Genomic DNA, 19691 nt, shown 5'->3' with positions numbered 1-19691 from the left:
CTACGCCCATCTCCAGGCGTTTCTGTACACATGACAGCCAAATGAGTGGTCATCATAATGCGTTATATCAATCGACCATCAATGTGATTTCCCACCAATGCAAATATCATCAACGAAAATAGTGACAAGAATATTTGTCAAACACATATTTTTTAAAGACTAACTGACTAAATAGACTCAGAAAAAACTATAACTAAACAAAAATTATTTTTCATTTCATTTAACTAAAATGAGACAAGACAACATTATCTCTGTGACTAAAATCTGAAAGCTTTTCAGTGATAAGCACAATTAATATTAACAGCACAGATGCGCAGCGCAGCGCAGTTCTGTTCAGCAGTAGGAAGGACGCACCAAACCCAGCACACAGCCTACATTAGCTGGTAAGCTGCACGGGAGCAAGCGATGAGTGTGGTCAGACAGGCAGACAGGCTCCGCTCCGGCTCCGCCTCCGATTATACACATTGCTCAGGTGACTCTCTTGCTTCCTTGTAGCTAACCAGTCACCACCAGCCTTCTAGTTAGCTACCTTTGCCTTGTTACAAAGCACAAAATGCTCAACGAACTTCAAAACAATAGCAGCGTTGAGTTTAATAATAAAACAACAGTCTTCCTATGTTTTTCTCTCCCTTGAGAGAGAGAAAGCGATATCTATGTAGGCTGAAATAGGAATTTATATGGGCAGATAATTCTTATATATGTTTGTCATATTTCTGCTGTTGGGAAGAGAATAGGATGCTATGGGTGTAACGATCGTCTGTGGTGGAAGAAGGTGAGGACCAAAGCGCAGCGTGGTAAGTGTTCATGTTTTTTAATAAAGTAATGAACACTGAACAAAACAATACACGACAAACGAACAGTCATGAACGGTGCAACAAAACACAGAACAGAAAATAAACACTCACGAAACACAGGTGTAAAAAGGCTACCTAAGTATGATTCTCAATCAGAGACAACTAACGACACCTGCCTCTGATTGAGAACCATACTAGGCCGAACACAGAAACCAACATAGAGAAACAAACATAGACTGCCCACCCCAACTCACGCCCTGACCATACTAAAACAAAGACAACAAAAAAAAGGAACTAAGGTCAGAACGTGACAATGGAGGCTTCTCAGAGGAGGAAGGGGAGGATCATCCTCCTCAGTGAATAAAAATAAATTTTAAAAGTAAAATATTAAAGAAAGTTATCCTTTAAGTTATTCTAATAAATATATTAATGTCACCAAATCATTGATTAAAACACACTGTTTTGCAATGAAGGTCTACAGTAGCCTCAGCAGCACTCTGTAGCGTAGCACCATGGTGTAGCCAGAGCACAGCTAACTTCGGTCCTTCTCTGGGTACGACTGCGTGGCCACGCACGCCTCCAACTCAATCATCAAGTTTGCGGACGACACAACAGTGGTAGGCTTGATTACCAACAACGACGAGACGGCCTACAGGGAGGAGGTGAGGGCCCTCGGAGTGTGGTGTCAGGAAAATAACCTCACACTCAACGTCAACAAAACTAAGGAGATGATTGTGGACTTCAGGAAACAGCAGAGGGAACACCCCCCCATCCACATCGATGGAACAGTAGTGGAGAGGGTAGCAAGTTTTAAGTTCCTCGGCATACACATCACAGACAAACTGAATTGGTCCACTCACACAGACAGCATCGTGAGGAAGGCGCAGCAGCGCCTCTTCAACCTCAGGAGGCTGAAGAAATTCGGCTTGTCACCAAAAGCACTCACAAACTTCTACAGATGCACAATCGAGAGCATCCTGGCGGGCTGTATCACCGCCTGGTATGGCAACTGCACCGCCCTCAACCGTAAGGCTCTCCAGAGGGTAGTGAGGTCTGCACAACGCATCACCGGGGGCAAACTACCTGCCCTCCTGGACACCTACACCACCCGATGCTACAGGAAGGCCATAAAGATCATCAAGGACATCAACCACCCGAGCCACTGCCTGTTCACCCCGCTGTCATCCAGAAGGCGAGGTCAGTACAGGTGCATCAAAGCTGGGACCGAGAGACTGAAAAACAGCTTCTATCTCAAGGCCATCAGACTGTTAAACAGCCACCACTAACATTGAGTGGCTACTGCCAACACACTGTCAATGCCACTGACTCTACTCCAGCCACTTTAATCATGGGAATTGATGGGAAATGATGTAAATATATCACTAGCCACTTTAAACAATGCTACCTTATATAATGTTACCTACCCTACATTATTCATCTCATATGCATACGTAGATACTGTACTCTATATCATCGACTGCATCCTTATGTAATACATGTATCACTAGCCACTTTAACTATGCCACTTGGTTTACATACTCATCTCATATGTATATACTGTACTCGATATCATCTACTGTATCTTGCCTATGCTGCTCTGTACCATCACTCATTCATATATCTTTATGTACATATTCTTTATCCCCTTACACTGTGTATAAGACAGTAGTTTTTTTGGGGAATTGTTAGTTAGATCACTTGTTCGTTATTACTGCATTGTCGGAACTAGAAGCACAAGCATTTCGCTACACTCGCATTAACATCTGCTAACCATGTGTATGTGACAAATCAATTTGATTTGATTTGATTTGATTTGGGTACATTTACTTCAATACAAGACTTAGGAGGCTCATGGTTCTCACCCCCTTCCATAGACTTGCACATTAATTATGACAGAGAGAGAGATAGCTATATTTGGTTGTATTTCACTTAGCTAGCAAATGCAGCTAGCTAGTTTAGTCTACTCAAACACCCGGCTCAAACAGAGAGGGATGCTATGTTAGCTAGCTGGCTATGATTATCCAACACTGGATACTTTTTTTCGCCTGGTCACAGACAGCTGATGTGTTGTGCATGTAAGTCCACAAGCGAAGGGAAAAGGTGAGAGGATATAGTTGAGAGAAGGAATTATATATGCAAAGAGCAAAGTGATCATGTTGTTTTTATGTGGATGATATGAAAGTGAACTGTGTTTGCTTGTGATCAGAGGTGTATTCATTCTGCCGATTCTGTTTAAAAAAATCTAAACGAAAGTAAACAGAACAAAACGGAGATGAACATATCAGAATGTGTCCAATATAAACTCTCATTTGCAACTGTTGGACTAATGATTACACCCTAGATCAGCTAGATGCAGGCAAGAGTGTACAAGGCGGTATTGAATGCATCACTGTCTGGCTCCTTGATTACTCAAAATTCTCTCGACCTGTGCCCCTACGTTGTAAACTTTGATTCATAGGCTAGGATGTAGCAACCTTATGAGTAAATTTGACTATCATATAGTAGCCTAAACCTATCAATTTTACATTGACCGTGGTAAAAGGAATATGAATGACATTCATCCAATATGGTGTAATAGAAATAAGGCCATGCTCATAAAAAATGATCATTTCATCTTAAGGCTATGTATGTTTGTGCACATGGAAGTCAGTGATTTATGTTTACCATGGGTACAAATGTGATGTGACTAGAATGTGACTAAAATGAAAAGGGCATTTAGTTTACTAAAATGGCCCACAGTTGTTGTCGTTTTGACAATAACTCGACTAAATAATTTTTCAAAATTACTAATACTTAAGGATATTTTTAAGTAAAAAATGCTAAGACTAGACTAAATCTAAAAAAAAGTAGAAAGATGAACACTGTTTCCCACACATAATGACAGGAAAATAACAACTTAATATTATTAGATACACACACAGGCATGCACGCATGCACACACCACACACATAAAACACACCCATTCTCTCAACCTTTCTTCTACACAAAAGGATTACCAAAATTCACCATTAAGTCCACTTTGAACAGGATGTGAAGTCATCAGTAGGGTACAACTCCTTCCTGTTCTCTACTTATGGCATGCTTCTCTATAAAATACTTTCTTGTTCTTCATCCCCCCTCTCCTCCATTCCTCTTCCCCTCTCCAACCTCCCCCTATCTTCAGAGAGACATGTCAATTACGGAAGTTGAAACAGAAGCGATGTTTGAGCAGAGGATCAATGCGATCTGTCCTGCGGTCAGGCTGACCCAAGTGACAACTTCAAAAACAAACCACTGGCCCCAGAAAGAGAGAGGGCCTGTGGATTCTATTGAGAGGCACCAAGGACATACAATCTGCTGATGATATTATTAAGGCCTACTGCCTGGAGGCTTAATTCCTGCTCCTCTCCTCTCCGCCCCTCTCCGCGAGGCTGACGAGTCTTGCTGTTGGCAACTTTTTGACTCGTTAGCTGATTGGGAGGCACTGCAAAGTTCAACCAAGTAATGGGATGGCTATTTAGAGGGAGGAGTATTGAATGACGAACAGTATCTCTAATGCAACAACCCCCGTAGAGCAGCTCATAGGTTAATGTTGCTGTCCTGCACTGCCCGACACATCCGAGTCCAGCATGTCATTTTTTGTGGTATGTACTGTAGCATTATTGCCACAAATTCTAACACCTCTGGGGCTTCTTACTATTTGGGCCGCTAACACATTTATATTGGATTTGAAAGGCTTTAATTGTTGTCATTGTGTGTGTGTGTGTGTGTGTGTGTGTGTGTGTGTGTGTGTGTGTGTGTGTGTGTGTGTGTGTGTGTGTGTGTGTGTGTGTGTGTGTGTGTGTGTGTGTGTGTGTCTCTGTGTGTGTGTGTGTGTGTGTGTGTGTGTGTGTGTGTGTGTGTGTGTGTGTGTGTGTGTGTGTGTGTGTGTGTGTCTCTGTGTGTGTGTCTCTGTGTGTGTGTCTCTGTGTGTGTGTCTGTGTGTGTGTGTGTCTCTGTGTGTGTCTCTGTGTGAATGTGTGTTATTAATGATCAACATCACCTCCTCTCGGGTAACATGGGTGTAGACGACAGTGTTATCCCTCTGGGGGATTTTGCCATTAGTGTCTGTTCGATTGGTAGAGAATGAGACATAGAATTAAACAGAACCCCTTCTATTTTGGATCAACTTTATAATCAACTCCCTCCATAGGGAGTCCAATGCGCCTAAATCTACATGAATATAGCACCCTTTTCGTGCTTTTTCATACATTTCCAAGTCCATTCATTGGTTTTCTTGTTTGCTATCCAAAATGGCAGATGAAACTCCATGAGCTATATTGAACATAAATAAATGGTCCTAATATAGTCCTAATACTATAGATGAAATAGGATCTATTGGACTACCATATTGGGAGTTTGTATTTCTGTTGTATAAAACAATTGGCATTTCTTCACACATAAAAAGTATAGATAAACACTTTTGCCCCTCAGGCACAAACCGTTTTCAACAGACACAACGCGAAAAGCCCTTTTGTAAGGTGAAGGAATTTAGATACAGTAATGTTGACCTATTCATTTAAAAGGATGGGGAAAAACACATCACAGGTCCAAATACCTGCCAAAGTAATCTTTGATATGAGTGAACAGGTAATGTCAGAGATAGAGAGAGCGAGAGGTCTGGGGTCCGCTCACCAACCAAGAATTTACAACATGGGACAAACACCGAATTGAGACTCTGCATGAAAAATTCTGCAGACTCAACCAAATCATGAGAAAACAACAATATAATTACTTGACACATTGGAAAGAATTTACCAAAAAATTGAGCAACCTAGAATGATATCTGGCTGTAAACAGAGAGTACACAGTCTCAGAATACCTGACCACCGTGACTGACCCAAACTTAAGGAAAGCTTTGACTATGTCCAGACTCAGTGAGCATAGCCTTGCTATTGAGAGAGGCCGCCAGACCTGGCTCTGAAGAGAAGACAGGCTGTGTGCACACTGCCCATAAAATGAGGTTGAAACTGAACTGCATTTCCTAACCTCCTGCCAAATGTATGACCATATTAGAGACACATATTTCCCTCAGATTACACAGATCCACAAAGAATTAGAAAACAAACCCAATTTTGATGAACTTCCATATTTACTGGATGAAATACCCAGTGTGCATCACAGCAGCAAGATTTGTGACCTGTTGCCACAAGAAAAGGGCATCCAGAGAAGAACAAACACCATTGTAAATACAACCCATATTTATTCATTTATTTCCCTTTTATACTTTAAATATTTGCACATACTATGACATTTGAAATGTCTTTATTATTTTGTAACTTTTGTAAGTGTAATGTTTACTGTTCATTTTTATTGTTTATTTCACTTTTGTTTATTATCAACTTCACTTGCTTTGGCAATGTTAATATGTTTCCCATGCCAATAAAGCCCTTAAATTGAAATGACTTGAATTGAATTGACATAGAGAGTGAGCGAGAGAGAAAGCACTTCTAGGAATCTCAGCACATACCCCTACAGCCGAGTGAATTAAGAGCCAAAGAATTTAATGTGGCACAAGGCGGATTGGAGCTGGCAGAGAGATGGCTCATAGTTCCTGGCTTTTCTGGAGCCCAGTACAGGGAGACCATGCAGACAGACAGGCAGGCAGGCACTTCCAGAGAGGGGAGAGAGAGAGAGCATCTCAGCCAACAGCAGAAGCCCCACATTACGTAACCGTCTCATGCTTTTGAGGAAGCCAACGCACGTTCCTCTGCACCTGAATGTGACGGTGGTAGGGACAGGGGGAAGAAAGAGGATGGCCCATCACCACCACTTGAAAGACGTAGAGGAAAGCGAGCTACCTCCCTCTCTCTGTCGGTATGTGAGGTCTCAACCAATTAACTTTCACTCAGCATAAAACAGAGTCAACAGACAATTTCCTACTGAATTGAAATTAACTTTAGACTCCAATCTTAGACATTATATATAATAAACTGGTGTTTTTTCCCGACTCTCTCTCTCACACTCGGAACATTCATGGTTAGTGAACGAAGCAGAACATTATTTATGAGTGTCCCCACGGACTGCTTATATCTTTAAGAAAGAGACGGGGAGAGCTGTGAAAGGGGGAGTCAATAGCCATTGGTTAGTGTGTTTCCTAACTTCAATGTGCATTAGAGAGAGGAAGAGAGACAGGGAGAGAGAGACAGAGACAGAGACATAGAGAGACAGAAACCGAGACAGAGAGAAAGAGACAGAGAGAGCGAGAGAGACACAGAGAGGGAGAGAGAGCGAGAGAGAGAGAGAGAGAGAGAGAGAGAGAGAGAGAGAGAGAGAGAAGATAAGGAGGATAGAGATCATCATTTGGATAATAGTAGGGCTCTAGGACCTTCTTCTGATTAGGATGTTGTTGGAGAGCTTTACAGTACTGTACATCAGTTTAACCAGGGGACATCACTCTGTTATGTATTGTTATTTATGTCAACTTAGCCTTGTCACCAAAATAAAACTACCCCCTGAGACATACAAGCCATAGAAACATGAGGTGTTATTCCTTCCCTTGCCTGTGCACAATTTCACTTAGTGTCCCTTTGAGTCCCTGACACATGTATTTGATGTGTAATAAGCTGCAACGGTCTCACTCTTATGCATTTGAGTTGTCCATTCCCCAAGAGACACATACATATATGAACTGTCAGTTCTCAAGTATTATCTTTGGTTGTAAAAGTAGCAGAAAGCATGATACGCCAAGTCATAAAAGAACGATGTGTTGGCATTTTAATCATTTATTACACATTGATAAAAATGTCAACGTGACCAGGTTTATTTAAAGACGTCAGATTCTACTGAGATTCAGATTCTACTGAGAGTCATTTTATAACAAAAACAGACATTTACAGAAGATGCACCTTTCCATCCAATCCAACAGAATCCTTCCCCTTCTCCATCATCGTTTGTAATCAGATGTTACATATCAGTGTGTGTGGATGCCTTTCACCCTCATCCATTATATATCTGCAACATTTGCGCTTTCGAAAATGTGGTTTTATTTCCGATTTAAATATATTTGTATGCCTGATAAATAAATGCACAAGAAAACAACAAACTCCCACAGGCACCTAATATTGATCAAAGACCCAACTTTGAAAAGCAATGAGGCAGGATTCTCGATGGGGGATCACTTGGTCTCCAACATAGGGGATCGGTTTGAGGTGCTTTTACATGTTACAGCTGATCAATGTAAAAAGGTAAGGGGTTGGAAGCTCATGTTGGAAAATGTGCCACAGATTCCACAGCCAGTGCTATGGAGCAAATACAATGCCTTCCTAAATGAGTATGCCAGAATAACAACAAGTGGGGTGAGTCCACTTTCCACTATCAAATGAATTGTAGCTGAGGTTTTCATTTGTTAAATGATAGAGGAACCCTTCAGGGATTTAGTTTCTCTAAAACTAAATTGCTAGCTATGTGGAAAAGATTTTTATTTATTTATCCAGTCTGCAATTCATCAGTCTCAGATTATATTAACAAATCTGATTAATGTTATCCTCAAATAAAAATATGTATGTTAACTTGATATACTTTAGCTTGAGGTTTTAAATTGACTAACTTTATTACCATAACCCCCCCCCCCCAAAAAAAAAAAAATGCAGTCGACATTCAAAGCCATCATCTTTCCATCAACCATCATTAGATTCAGACATGTACATCAAAAAATTATGGTAGACTAATTCACAATCACTATCAACTTTGTGATTACCCAGCAGAAAAAATGGTTAAACGGCTAAGTAGGTTGCATGGTTGATTAAAGAGTTAAGCTTTTTACAACACCTTTTTAATTGGACAAACAACGGTCAAAGAAAAAATTGAATTAACGTGGTGCAAAGCTGTCCTTGCATAGCACAAAGCTGACTACATACATGTAAAGTATACTTCTAATGTGCAAAATGCATAACAATAGGTTGGTACAAACAATATTTATCATTATCTTAGCTAGTATGTTTTATGAAATAGTCATATATGCATTATGTATATTATATATATATTTATACTCTTTTCGTCATGATATTAAACATCCATACAATACGTTTGAATTTAATTATCAATGTATTTATATTTGTACATTTCACACGGAACTTGTGTTCCTGACGCAGTTTGAAACAGACTACTCTGAGCACGGCAGAGTGAACCTGCATACTGAAAGCCCTCCATCTCCAGGAATGGATTCTGTCTATTGGTCGTAATGCAACTGACTCTCTCATTCTCCCTCTGGGAAACACTGACCTTTTCACCCCTGTGCACTGATATACAATACACTCTAGTCTTTCTACAAGGTCCAGAGATGTCATCACCACTGCACAATGTCCAGTACTATAAAACCCATTTACTGTAAAAACACCCCAGCCCATGCTATGCAATACCCCCACTCTCAAATTGGATCATAGATTTCTGAAAGCAAGTCAGGTGCTGACGGCTTGAAAACCACAGAGAAGAAAAAATATAAGCCATTGCTCGTGATCATTAATCCAAAGATATTTTGGATAACAACAATACACATGGAACTATGACTACAGAGGTCACCATAAAGCTACCATGGATATCATCCGGGACAATGCATGTTTTAAATTCAGATTTTCAAAAAGCCCTTGCTAATCAATATTGCTACATCAACAGAATTTGAGAAGGACAATTAACTTTAACTTGCCACATCTGGGAAAACATTGTCTGTTGGAATGAGGAAATAAAAAGAAAGCAAACATGTTTTCACGTTTGGTTTAGAATCTGTTGGTTCTCTCTGAGGAGTGATTGACATCATGCTACAAAAATATAGATATTCAATACTGTCAAAGAACTACAAGACATTTCCTATGCGCAGAACACAGCACTAGCCAATAGAGTTGAGTGCCTCCGCCTTCTCTCTCATCAACATCAAGCAGCAACAGATGCAGGCCAAAAAGCAGCCTTCACCTAACGGCATGTGAGACTGAAGGCAGCGTAGCAGGTACGTTTTAAGTGATGTCTAAAACATCGGTAACAGAAGATGGGAACTACGGCGCCATCACAGGGTCACGGAATAGAGCAGGATGGAAAATGTAGTGTCATCAATCATGGGAGTCGCCTTTCCTTAGTGGCACTGCTCTTCACTCTCAATGTGTTAGCCACTGCCCGGCCGGTGCAACGCTCACTGCTACCAGCCATCTTAGAAACTTAACAATGTTGCTAACGGTCCTCTGGGCCCTGTACACATGTCCCTTTAGGGGCTCATCTCTGCCATAGAAACCAGAAACCAAAGTAAAGAATAATAGTGTTTTTTAATTCTAAATATAAAATGCATTCCGACATTTAGACTTCGACAGTTTTACATTCTTACTCATTACTATCCCAGACCTGACACATTGTTGGTGTCAGTACGCACATACACACAGCTATGGAATTAGTTGAATATATATTAACTTATACTTGATAAGTACTTGATAACTTGATAACCACTGGCAACGTTGACCAGCGATCAGTGGAACACTGACTTGGTAAGAAACAGTCACTTTGGAGTGAACCAGTAAATACTCTCTTCATACAAACTATTTTCAATGTTTCATAAACAGTTAAAGAAAGAAAAGTCTTTTTTCCAGGAGTTGTATATGTATACCATTAGTTACTCTTTGAAAAGCTTAAACATAATGTTGACATCTCTAACACTTGATCATATTTACAAAACAACTAAATTCATATTACTCCTAATGTTGCACATAGAAACAATAAAATAATTTAGCTTCTTCTAAAATCGATGAATTGAATGATGTTGTTTCCATTGAGACATGTTTTATTGCTATTGCTGAACCCCTATCTTGATTCTTTCAACAAAAGGAAATGAACAAACCCCAAAAACATCAACTACAGAGAATAGAGGAATATTTGATGAAGATTGTAGGTAGCATTTTGTCACTGATATCAAACAAACTGGTCCATCGGTGAAATAAATGTTGATTGATCTTTGAAAAGAAAAATGCCCAGTCCATGCAAAAACACAATTTTCTTTTACAGTGTTAAAAATGTAATGCAAAACAACAACTGAACATATATCAGAAAACTAAAACAAATAATAGATCCTTAACAATTGTTGGGCTATGTGCATTTGTAGAATAGCATTCTCTTGTGTATATCATATATTATTTATAGCATATTTTCTTTAGTAGCATAATCCCTCCCCCCAAAAACAATTCCCATGAAATAGTCACCACATTGATCCTAAGACCTTTACTCTTTTCAATTTTTTTTTTTAAATCTTGGAAGGTATTTGACATTAAAGTAATGTGGCGACTGGGAATTCAACCAGCATGAAAACCATGTTTTCAGAAAATACACATTCGGGGGAAAAAGAAAGGGGGATTGAGATTAGTGGGATCCTGGGGTCATACCCTGTAACTTAGGCTTTTTATTCAAGTAAGTTGCCCAGTAGACCAGGTTAAAGGTTCCGAAGAGTAAGGGGAAGGCTATTCTGGCGATCCTGTCGATCTTGCTGACGCTGTTGAAGGTCTTCTTGGCCTCTGGTGGCTTGGGCTTTGGCTCTTCCTTGGGCTCAGTGGGGGGAGGGGGAGCACTTTTGGCAATGGTGGCCAAACCAGGATCTCTGGCAATGTTTGGAGCGAAGGCTGTAGCAGTGGCGGCAGTGTAGGCGGTGGTGTTGTTCTTCTTCAGGAGAGACTCCTTCTTCTTCTTCTGCTGCATGAGAGGTAAACAGACAGTTCCTTGGGTTAGCTTATGAGAACCCAAACAACAAAGCACATTGACAAGCAAGCAATTTACATTTCGGGACAACCTTTACAGATAAGTATAACAAAACATGGCAAAACATTGTGTGAGAGTTTCTCTAATAGCACTCTCAGTGTTGTTCAGGAGAAGCTGAAGACCACATAGTAATGTAGTTCTAACTGCACTGGTGACACAGTGACGACCTGAACACTATGGAGGAACACTAAACTATTCATGTTTTTGTCATGTCCCATGAATATCATTTCCACTGAGATGAGCAAATGACATAAAACCAACCCTCGATGTTATGCTCCAACTAACTGCTCTGGTTTTAGGTAGAACACTCCCGATCTTGATGTTTAGAAACAATTCGAGTTTTTAAAATCTTAATATGTCACAAAATATGTATATATTTTTTTTAAATACAATATATTTTATGGGGGATAAGAGGAAGAACACCTTCTCTGGCACCACACTTTTTCCATCCCAGGCGTAGCCCCTCTTTGTGAAGTAGTTGACTGTAGCAAACTCAATGAGGGCAGAGAAGACAAAGGCATAGCAGACTGCAATGAACCAGTCCATGGCTGTGGCATAGGCCACCTTGGGGAGAGAGTTCCTAGCACTGATACTGAGGGTGGTCATGGTCAGCACAGTTGTCACTCCTGTATGGACAGAGAGGGAGAATGGGTTACATTCTAGAACGGAACAAAGCATGTTCTTGCTTGTTTTGGTTTCACATTGTAGGCTAAATACACATATTACATTCAACAACTACACACTGTCCAATCTAGCACATGTGGGCATTTACAAAATGGGGATGTTCTGGTCAAATTAAAACACACTGTTGTTGACATATGTAACACTGCACATCTTGAATCAGTAACAACATAATTGGTCACTGGGTAAAATTGCTTAAATGGATGAAGCATGAGCTACCATTATGTTGGCATCCTGAACATTACATTTTGATTAGCTGCCGCAAAGCTTGCCAACTTCTCCAAAGCATCCCTGATTCCAACTTCATGCATTACATGAAAAACGAGGCTGCAGCCCCAGAGAAATAGGAATTATCATGTAATGCCGGTGGAGACATCATTTAGTTTTGATAAAAGCACCAAAACACATGCGTTTCTTTTTAAGCCTGCATAATACCTGCGCACGAAAGGTTGGATGAACTTAAAAACAGAAAGAGGGAGGGTGTTAAGCCTACAGGGTTATGTGAGGTCATCATGTACTATAGTTGGGGTTTGTTAAAGCAGAGGTGAGAGCAGGGCTGTTGGAGAAGAGAAGCAGGTCAGGGGATGTCTGTCGGTGCATTGCTCACCCACACGGACTGCTGCAGATGTTTACACCACAAAACAATAACAGCCCAGCGGCTTACACAGAGAACTCAGCTGGGGCCAAGGCAATTCAAGGGACAGAAGGAGAGACTGGTCATGAACTAGCCAGTATACAGTCTTCCTCCACCACCCCTGTGTTACACTGCAATGGTACTGGCTAAAACAGGTATATAGAGAAAGGATAGTGTTAGCCTTGTAAGCAGAATCAGAATCACTTATTCACGAATTACATTTACCCATACCTAGAATTTGACATTGTGAATAGGTGCTGCCAGCAATAGACAATGTACAGACAGGATACAGACACACAGTCAAAAAAGTCAACATACAGACAATACTGTACAAATACAGTGGATATAAAACATAAAACTCTGGAATATACAGTAAGCTGAACTCCAACATACGCTTCTAAACTACTGTTGTCTCTCCCTACTCTGCTCTGCTTGGATGACTGTGTTGACTGAGACCGAGATGGAGAGATTAGACAAATCAGAGAATCAACCTGGTGTTTTAGAGATCGGTTAAAACTCAGTGACTCCACTGACCTTGGTCCTGTGACTTGGTTTGACCTTGGTCCTGTGACTTGGTTTGACCTTGGTCCTGCGACTTAGTTTGACCTTGGTCCTGCGACTTGGTTTGACCTTGGTCCTGTGACTTGGTTTGACCTTGGTCCTGTGACTTGGTTTGACCTTGGTCCTGTGACTTGGTTTGACCTTGGTCCTGCGACTTGGTTTGACCTTGGTCCTGAGACCTGGTTAATAGACAACCTTATTCTAATTAAACGTACTTCTTTTTAATTACTTTTGTTGATGAGAATAGAAAAGAAAAATGTTTTTCTCACAGTTAAATGCAGAATTGTTCTAGACTTCACAAAGATATTACAAACTACATTTGAAAATAATTTTCCATGATGGTGTGTGAGGCTCTTTGATGTATATTTAACTCTTATGACCTTACTAAATAAAAAAATAAACATTTCAATCACAAATGAGACAGCACACGCACACAATCTCAAAGCCACAAAAGCATCTGGCAGTGGAGCGGTTAACGTTCTCCTCTGAGCTCTGAATGTTATTGTTTGCCATCAGAATGATGAATTCTCTCGTTCCGATGATGTGATGATGACTCATAGTCCTACATCCCATTCACGCTCATTCTATTCTGATCTCATAGAGTTACATGAGGCGAACAAAGTGATGCTAATAATACAATCACGTCAGCAACAAATAATAAAATCAATACAAAATTCAAATGTCCCCAAAATATGCATGTTCACTCCATTTGTAGAGGGACCACTAGATTTTGCAGATAGCCTTGTATGAGGCCAAGCTATGATATAATTTCTACTCGACTAGAGTAGTATGACAGGGGTGGAATTACTTCGAAAGGTCATACTACTATCAAGATGTCTTTTCACTGCCATAAAAACAATCTTGATCGACCTCGGACACATTCCTTTATTGTACGGTGTCAAATCAGCTTTCTATTACTGTCATCATGTGGGTCCATCGTGGGCTTAGAGTGTTTTTGTGTCTGGACAGGGCTTTACAGTAGAAATAGCTACGTGCTGTGAAAGGCAGCGCCCCCAACATGACATTATCCCCTCAGCAGCTCAGTCACCTCAGTCTGATCATCACTGGCTGGATTTCCATGCTAGGAGATTTGCCGGGGGTGATTAGAAGTTGAGGTCTCCTACACGCTACCCTTTTGTTAGGAGCTCAGCTGGAATCCATAGCCTGCAGGAAAACACATCACAACCGCATCTAACCGTGCCTGAAGATTTGTGCGGGGGGGGGGGGGGGGGATTGGATGGATAAGTGGGTTTGGGGAAGTGGGAGGGGCATGCGACAGCCAGTCATGAGGCTGGTTTAAGGCAGCAGCCTCCATCCTTCGTTACCCCACCACACTCTTTCCCACTATCATAAATAGAGACAGCAAGCTGTGTTGCCATGGAAACAACTCGCCGGCTCTAACTTTGTTACGTCTTCACAACCCTTCCCCCACACCCCCCCAAAAAACAAGTGTTATAATCCCAAATGATGCATGGAATGCAAACAAAGTCATGTGTTGGGCATGGTAACATTTACTTATAGAACAGAGAAACACTGTTCAGTATTCAGATTCCTTCTCACCTAAATGAGCACAGCGACTGAATCATTACATTACTCTATTTGACCAGTTGGACTAATAGGCGTGGTGGCCCTTACTGAACAGAGGCGCCCATCTAGAAAGTTCTGTGTGGATTAGTAGTTGTTTAGCTTAGTTTTTGGTATTCCTTCCACTCAATTTAGCTCAATGTGCAGAAGCACTGCCACTTGATTCAGATCAACACATCTTCTAACAAGGTTTGCTTCCACACACACAGTAGGTAGCAGGGAAGAACATTTTAGAGATAAAGAGTAATAGTGTCGGTCACACCGGTGGCTGATAGAAACGCTGTCACAAGGAAATCATGGATGAATCATAACAAATAAATCAAGTGTATCAAATGAAATCTCAAATAAACTCATATTTAACTTCTTACCACTCCCAGCAGTGAAGTGGTCCTCTCTATTCACCTATCAGAGAAGCCTGCTGTGTCAACCTTAAGACTACTGCTTTGTTCATGGCCTTATCAATAACTAAAACGTATTCTGCACATGTCTAACCATGCCAGTTTCACACAGCAACCCAGAAGATGTTGTATAGCGGTACTCTGAGAGTGTTTACTGGGGGGAATGTTGCACGAAAGACGTGTGCCAGCATCACATCTCCATAGCTGACTGGTCTGGTCTACCCACCCACAGTCACACACTCTCTCTCTCTCTCTCTCTCTCTCTCTCTCTCTCTCTCTCTCTCTCTCTCTCTCTCTCTCTCTCTCTCTCTCTCTCTCTCACTCAACTCACTCACTCACTCTCTCTGGCTGTCTTCACTCTCTCTCTCGCTCTCTCTTTCTCTCTCTCTCTTTCGCTTCCATTGTACCTTAATCAGCAGATACATCAAAAAGCAGCTGGGCACAGCACAGCCAGTACATACACTGTGAATGGCTTTAAGAGCAGGGAAGAAAGACAGCTAATCTTCTGAGCACTGTTGATGTCTATGACAGCCACAGAGAGAGACTAAAGGACAAAATGTAACATATTCATCCAGTTTTCCTTTCAGAGCCATATAATCATTACCATATATGTATTTTATTGGGATGATAAATAAATAAATAAATAAATAGCAAATAATTTTTCCACTGCAATAATCTGGCTCTGAATTTATCTGCCTCTTTAATCGTAACAACGACAAATAGATAACCCTACCTAACCCACTGCTGTGTTTTTAAATTGCCTATTTATCTAAAAGGGAGGCTGTGTGTGTATACTGTGTTTTCTCACTCACACGGAACCTATTAACCAGGAGGCAATACATTACAATATCTTATGTTAGTTAATATGACTTGATGAGACAAATACTACTACTCTAATTTCACTCATTATTTCTTAATGTCTTGAACAAGTTACATTTGAAGAGTTGATAAGACATGCTTGTTACAAACATCAGTATAAAACACTAGTACAGATACAATATAGTACAGTATAGAACCGATACAAGCATGTTCAGCTGATTATTGGAATCTTAAATTCAACTGTCTCAACTGAAAAACAATGAATAAGAATAGCAACCATAAATAAGCTGTTTGTCAATAGCCTAGAGTTGATTGAAGCACCGGTGCGTCAATCTAAGTTACATAACAAAACGATCCCCATCAAAATCTTTCAGTTTAAGATAGAGATACGGTGCCTTGCAAAAGTATTCACCCCCTTCCTATTTTGTTGCATTACAAGCTGTAATTTAAATGGATTTTTATTTGGATTTCATATAATCGACATACGCAAAATAGTCCAAATTGGTGAAGTGAAATTTAAGAAATAACCTGATTTAAAATAAAATTAAAATTGAAAAATGGTGCGTGCATATGTATTCACCCCCTTTGCTATGAAGCCTCTAAATAAGACCTGGTGCAACACATTACCTTCAGAAGTCACATAATTAGTGAAATAAAGTCCACCTGTGTGCAATCTAAGTGTCACATAATCTCAGCATATATACATACACCCCCAGAGTCAGCAACACCACCAAGCAAACGGCACCATGAAGACCAAGGAGCTCTCCAAACAGGTCAGGGACAAAGTTGTGGAGAAGTACAGATCAGGGTTGGGTTGTAAAACATTATCAGAAACGTTGAACATCTCACAGAGCACCATTAAATCCATTATAAAAAAATGGAAATAATATGGCACCAAAACAAACCTGCCAAGAGAGGGCCGCCCACCAAAACTCGGACCAGGCAAGGAGGGCATTAATCAGAGAGGCAACAAAGAGACCGACGATAACCCTGAAGGACCTGCAATGATCCACAATGGGGATTGGATAATCTGTCCATAGAACCACTTTAAGCCATACACTCCACAGACCTGGGCTTTACGGAAGAGTGGCCAGAATAAAGCCATTTCTTAAAGAACAAAGTAAGCAAACGCGTTTGGTGTTCTCCAAAAGGCATGTGGGAGACTCCCCAAACACATGGAGAAGGTACTCTGCTCAGATGAGACTAAAATTGAGGTTTTTGGACATCAAGGAAAACACTATGTCTGGCACAAACCCAACCCCTCTCATCACCCCGTGAACACCATCCCCACAGTGAAGCATGGTGGTGGCAGCATCATGCTTATGGGGATGATTTTCATCGTCAGGGACTGGTAAACTGGTCAGAATTGAAGGAATGGTGGATGGCGCTAAACACAGGGAAATTCTTGAGGGAAACCTGTTTCAGTCTTCCAGAGATTTGAGCCTGGGACAGAGGTTCACCTTCCAGCAGGACAATGGCCCTAACCATTCTGCTAAAGCAACACTCAAGTGGTTTAAGGGGCAACATTTAAACGTCTTGTAATGGCCTAGTCAAAGCCCAGACCTCAATCCAATTGAGAATCTGTGGTATGACTTAAAGATTTCTGTACACCAGCAGAACCCATCCAACTTGAAGGAGATGGGCAAAAATGGGCAAAAATCCCAAAGTATTGACTTTGGGGGCGGTGAATAGTTATGCATGCTCAAGTATTCTGTTTTTTTTGTCTTATTTCTAGTTTGTTTCACAATAAAAAATATTTAGCATTTTTAGAGTGGTAGGCATTAAATGATACAAACCCCCTGAAAATCTATTTTAATTCCAGGTTGTAAGGTAACAAAATAGGAAAAATGCCAAGAGGGTGAATACTTTCGCAAGTCACTGTATTGCGTCTCAATCCACCGCATCTGGCAGTGTAGCACTTCCGCATCTGCAGTGAAAGGTGGCAGAGTTAGAGTGGTGTTTGTCAGACCGTGTCACCGTCTCATCACGAACATGATGGTGTTCTCTGGGACTCGTCTGAAGGTAACCAGTTCCGGATTCAAAAACTAATGGAAGTATGGAGGTAGTTTTGTTCCTACCTTAAAAATAGAGGTTCAATATGTGGAAAAATATATATATGTATATACAGTGCCTTGCGAAAGTATTCGCCCCCCTTGAACTTTGCGACCTTTTGCCACATTTCAGGCTTCAAACATAAAGAGGCTGTATTTTTTTGTGAAGAATCAACAACAAGTGGGACACAATCATGAAGTGGAACGACATTTATTGGATATTTCAAACTTTTTAACAAATCAAAAACTGAAAAATTGGGCATGCAAAATTATTCAGCCCCCTTAAGTTAATACTTTGTAGCGCCACCTTTTGCTGCGATTACAGCTGTAAGTCGCTTGGGGTATGTCTCTATCAGTTTTGCACATCGAGAGACTGACATTTTTTCCCATTCCTTGCAAAACAGCTCGAGCTCAGTGAGGTTGGATGGAGAGCATTTGTGAACAGCAGTTTTCAGTTCTTTCCACAGATTCTCGATTGGATTCAGGTCTGGACTTTGACTTGGCCATTCTAACACCTGGATATGTTTATTTTTGAACCATTCCATTGTAGATTTTGCTTTATGTTTTGGATCATTGTCTTGTTGGAAGACAAATCAGGTTTTCTTCCAGAATGGTCCTGTATTTGGCTCCATCCATCTTCCCATCAATTTTAACCATCTTCCCTGTCCCTGCTGAAGAAAAGCAGGCCCAAACCATGATGCTGCCACCACCATGTTTGACAGTGGGTATGGTGTGTTCAGGGTGATGAGCTGTGTTGCTTTTACGCCAAACATAACGTTTTGCATTGTTGCCAAAAAGCTCAATTTTGGTTTCATCTGACCAGAGCACCTTCTTCCACATGTTTGGTGTGTCTCCCAGGTGGCTTGTGGCAAACATTAAACAACACTTTTTATGGATATCTTTACGAAATGGCTTTCTTCTTGCCACTCTTCCATAAAGGCCAGATTTGTACAATATACGACTGATTGTTGTCCTATGGACAGAGTCTCCCACCTCAGCTGTAGATCTCTGCAGTTCATCCAGAGTGATCATGGGTCTCTTGGCTGCATCTCTGATCAGTCTTCTCCTTGTATGAGCTGAACGTTTAGAGGGACGGCCAGGTCTTGGTAGATTTGCAGTGGTCTGATACTCCTTCCATTTCAATATTATCGCTTGCACAGTGCTCCTTGGGATGTTTAAAGCTTGGGAAATCTTTTTGTATCCAAATCCGGCTTTAAACTTCTTCACAACAGTATCTCGGACCTGCCTGGTGTGTTCCTTGTTCTTCATGATGCTCTCTGCGCTTTTAACGGACCTCTGAGACTATCACAGTGCAGGTGCATTTATACGGAGACTTGATTACACACAGGTGGATTGTATTTATCATCATTAGTCATTTAGGTCAACATTGGATCATTCAGAGATCCTCACTGAACTTCTGGAGAGA

At 40.9% G+C, this 19691-nt stretch overlaps 1 protein-coding gene across 11 annotated transcripts in view; it reads right to left on the bottom strand.

Annotated features, from left to right (window-relative positions):
* Window positions 1-7521: 7521 nt before the first annotated feature.
* The window catches only part of LOC109872851 (gamma-aminobutyric acid type A receptor subunit alpha1), a 31697-nt gene continuing 19527 nt past the window's right edge, over window positions 7522-19691 (bottom strand). For 3 of the 11 annotated variants that reach the window (XM_031807954.1, XM_020464211.2, XM_031807952.1), the window contains exons 9-10: window positions 11961-12163; window positions 7522-11468 (exon numbers count right to left, since the gene is read on the bottom strand). In XM_031807954.1, coding sequence (XP_031663814.1) covers window positions 11145-11468; window positions 11961-12163 — 527 coding nt within the window. In that variant the 3' untranslated portion in view covers window positions 7522-11144. Of the gene's footprint in view, window positions 11472-11960; window positions 12164-19691 lie in introns of all 11 variants that reach the window. The other 8 variants (XM_020464218.2, XM_020464213.2, XM_020464217.2 and 5 more) reach the window with 4 other exon arrangements.

The sequence above is a fragment of the Oncorhynchus kisutch genome, linkage group LG28 (assembly GCF_002021735.2).
Source record: "Oncorhynchus kisutch isolate 150728-3 linkage group LG28, Okis_V2, whole genome shotgun sequence".
NCBI classification, from domain to species: Eukaryota; Metazoa; Chordata; class Actinopteri; order Salmoniformes; family Salmonidae; genus Oncorhynchus; species Oncorhynchus kisutch.
The sequence above is the reverse complement of the archived record's forward strand: the minus strand, read 5'-3'. Positions and strand labels throughout refer to the sequence as shown.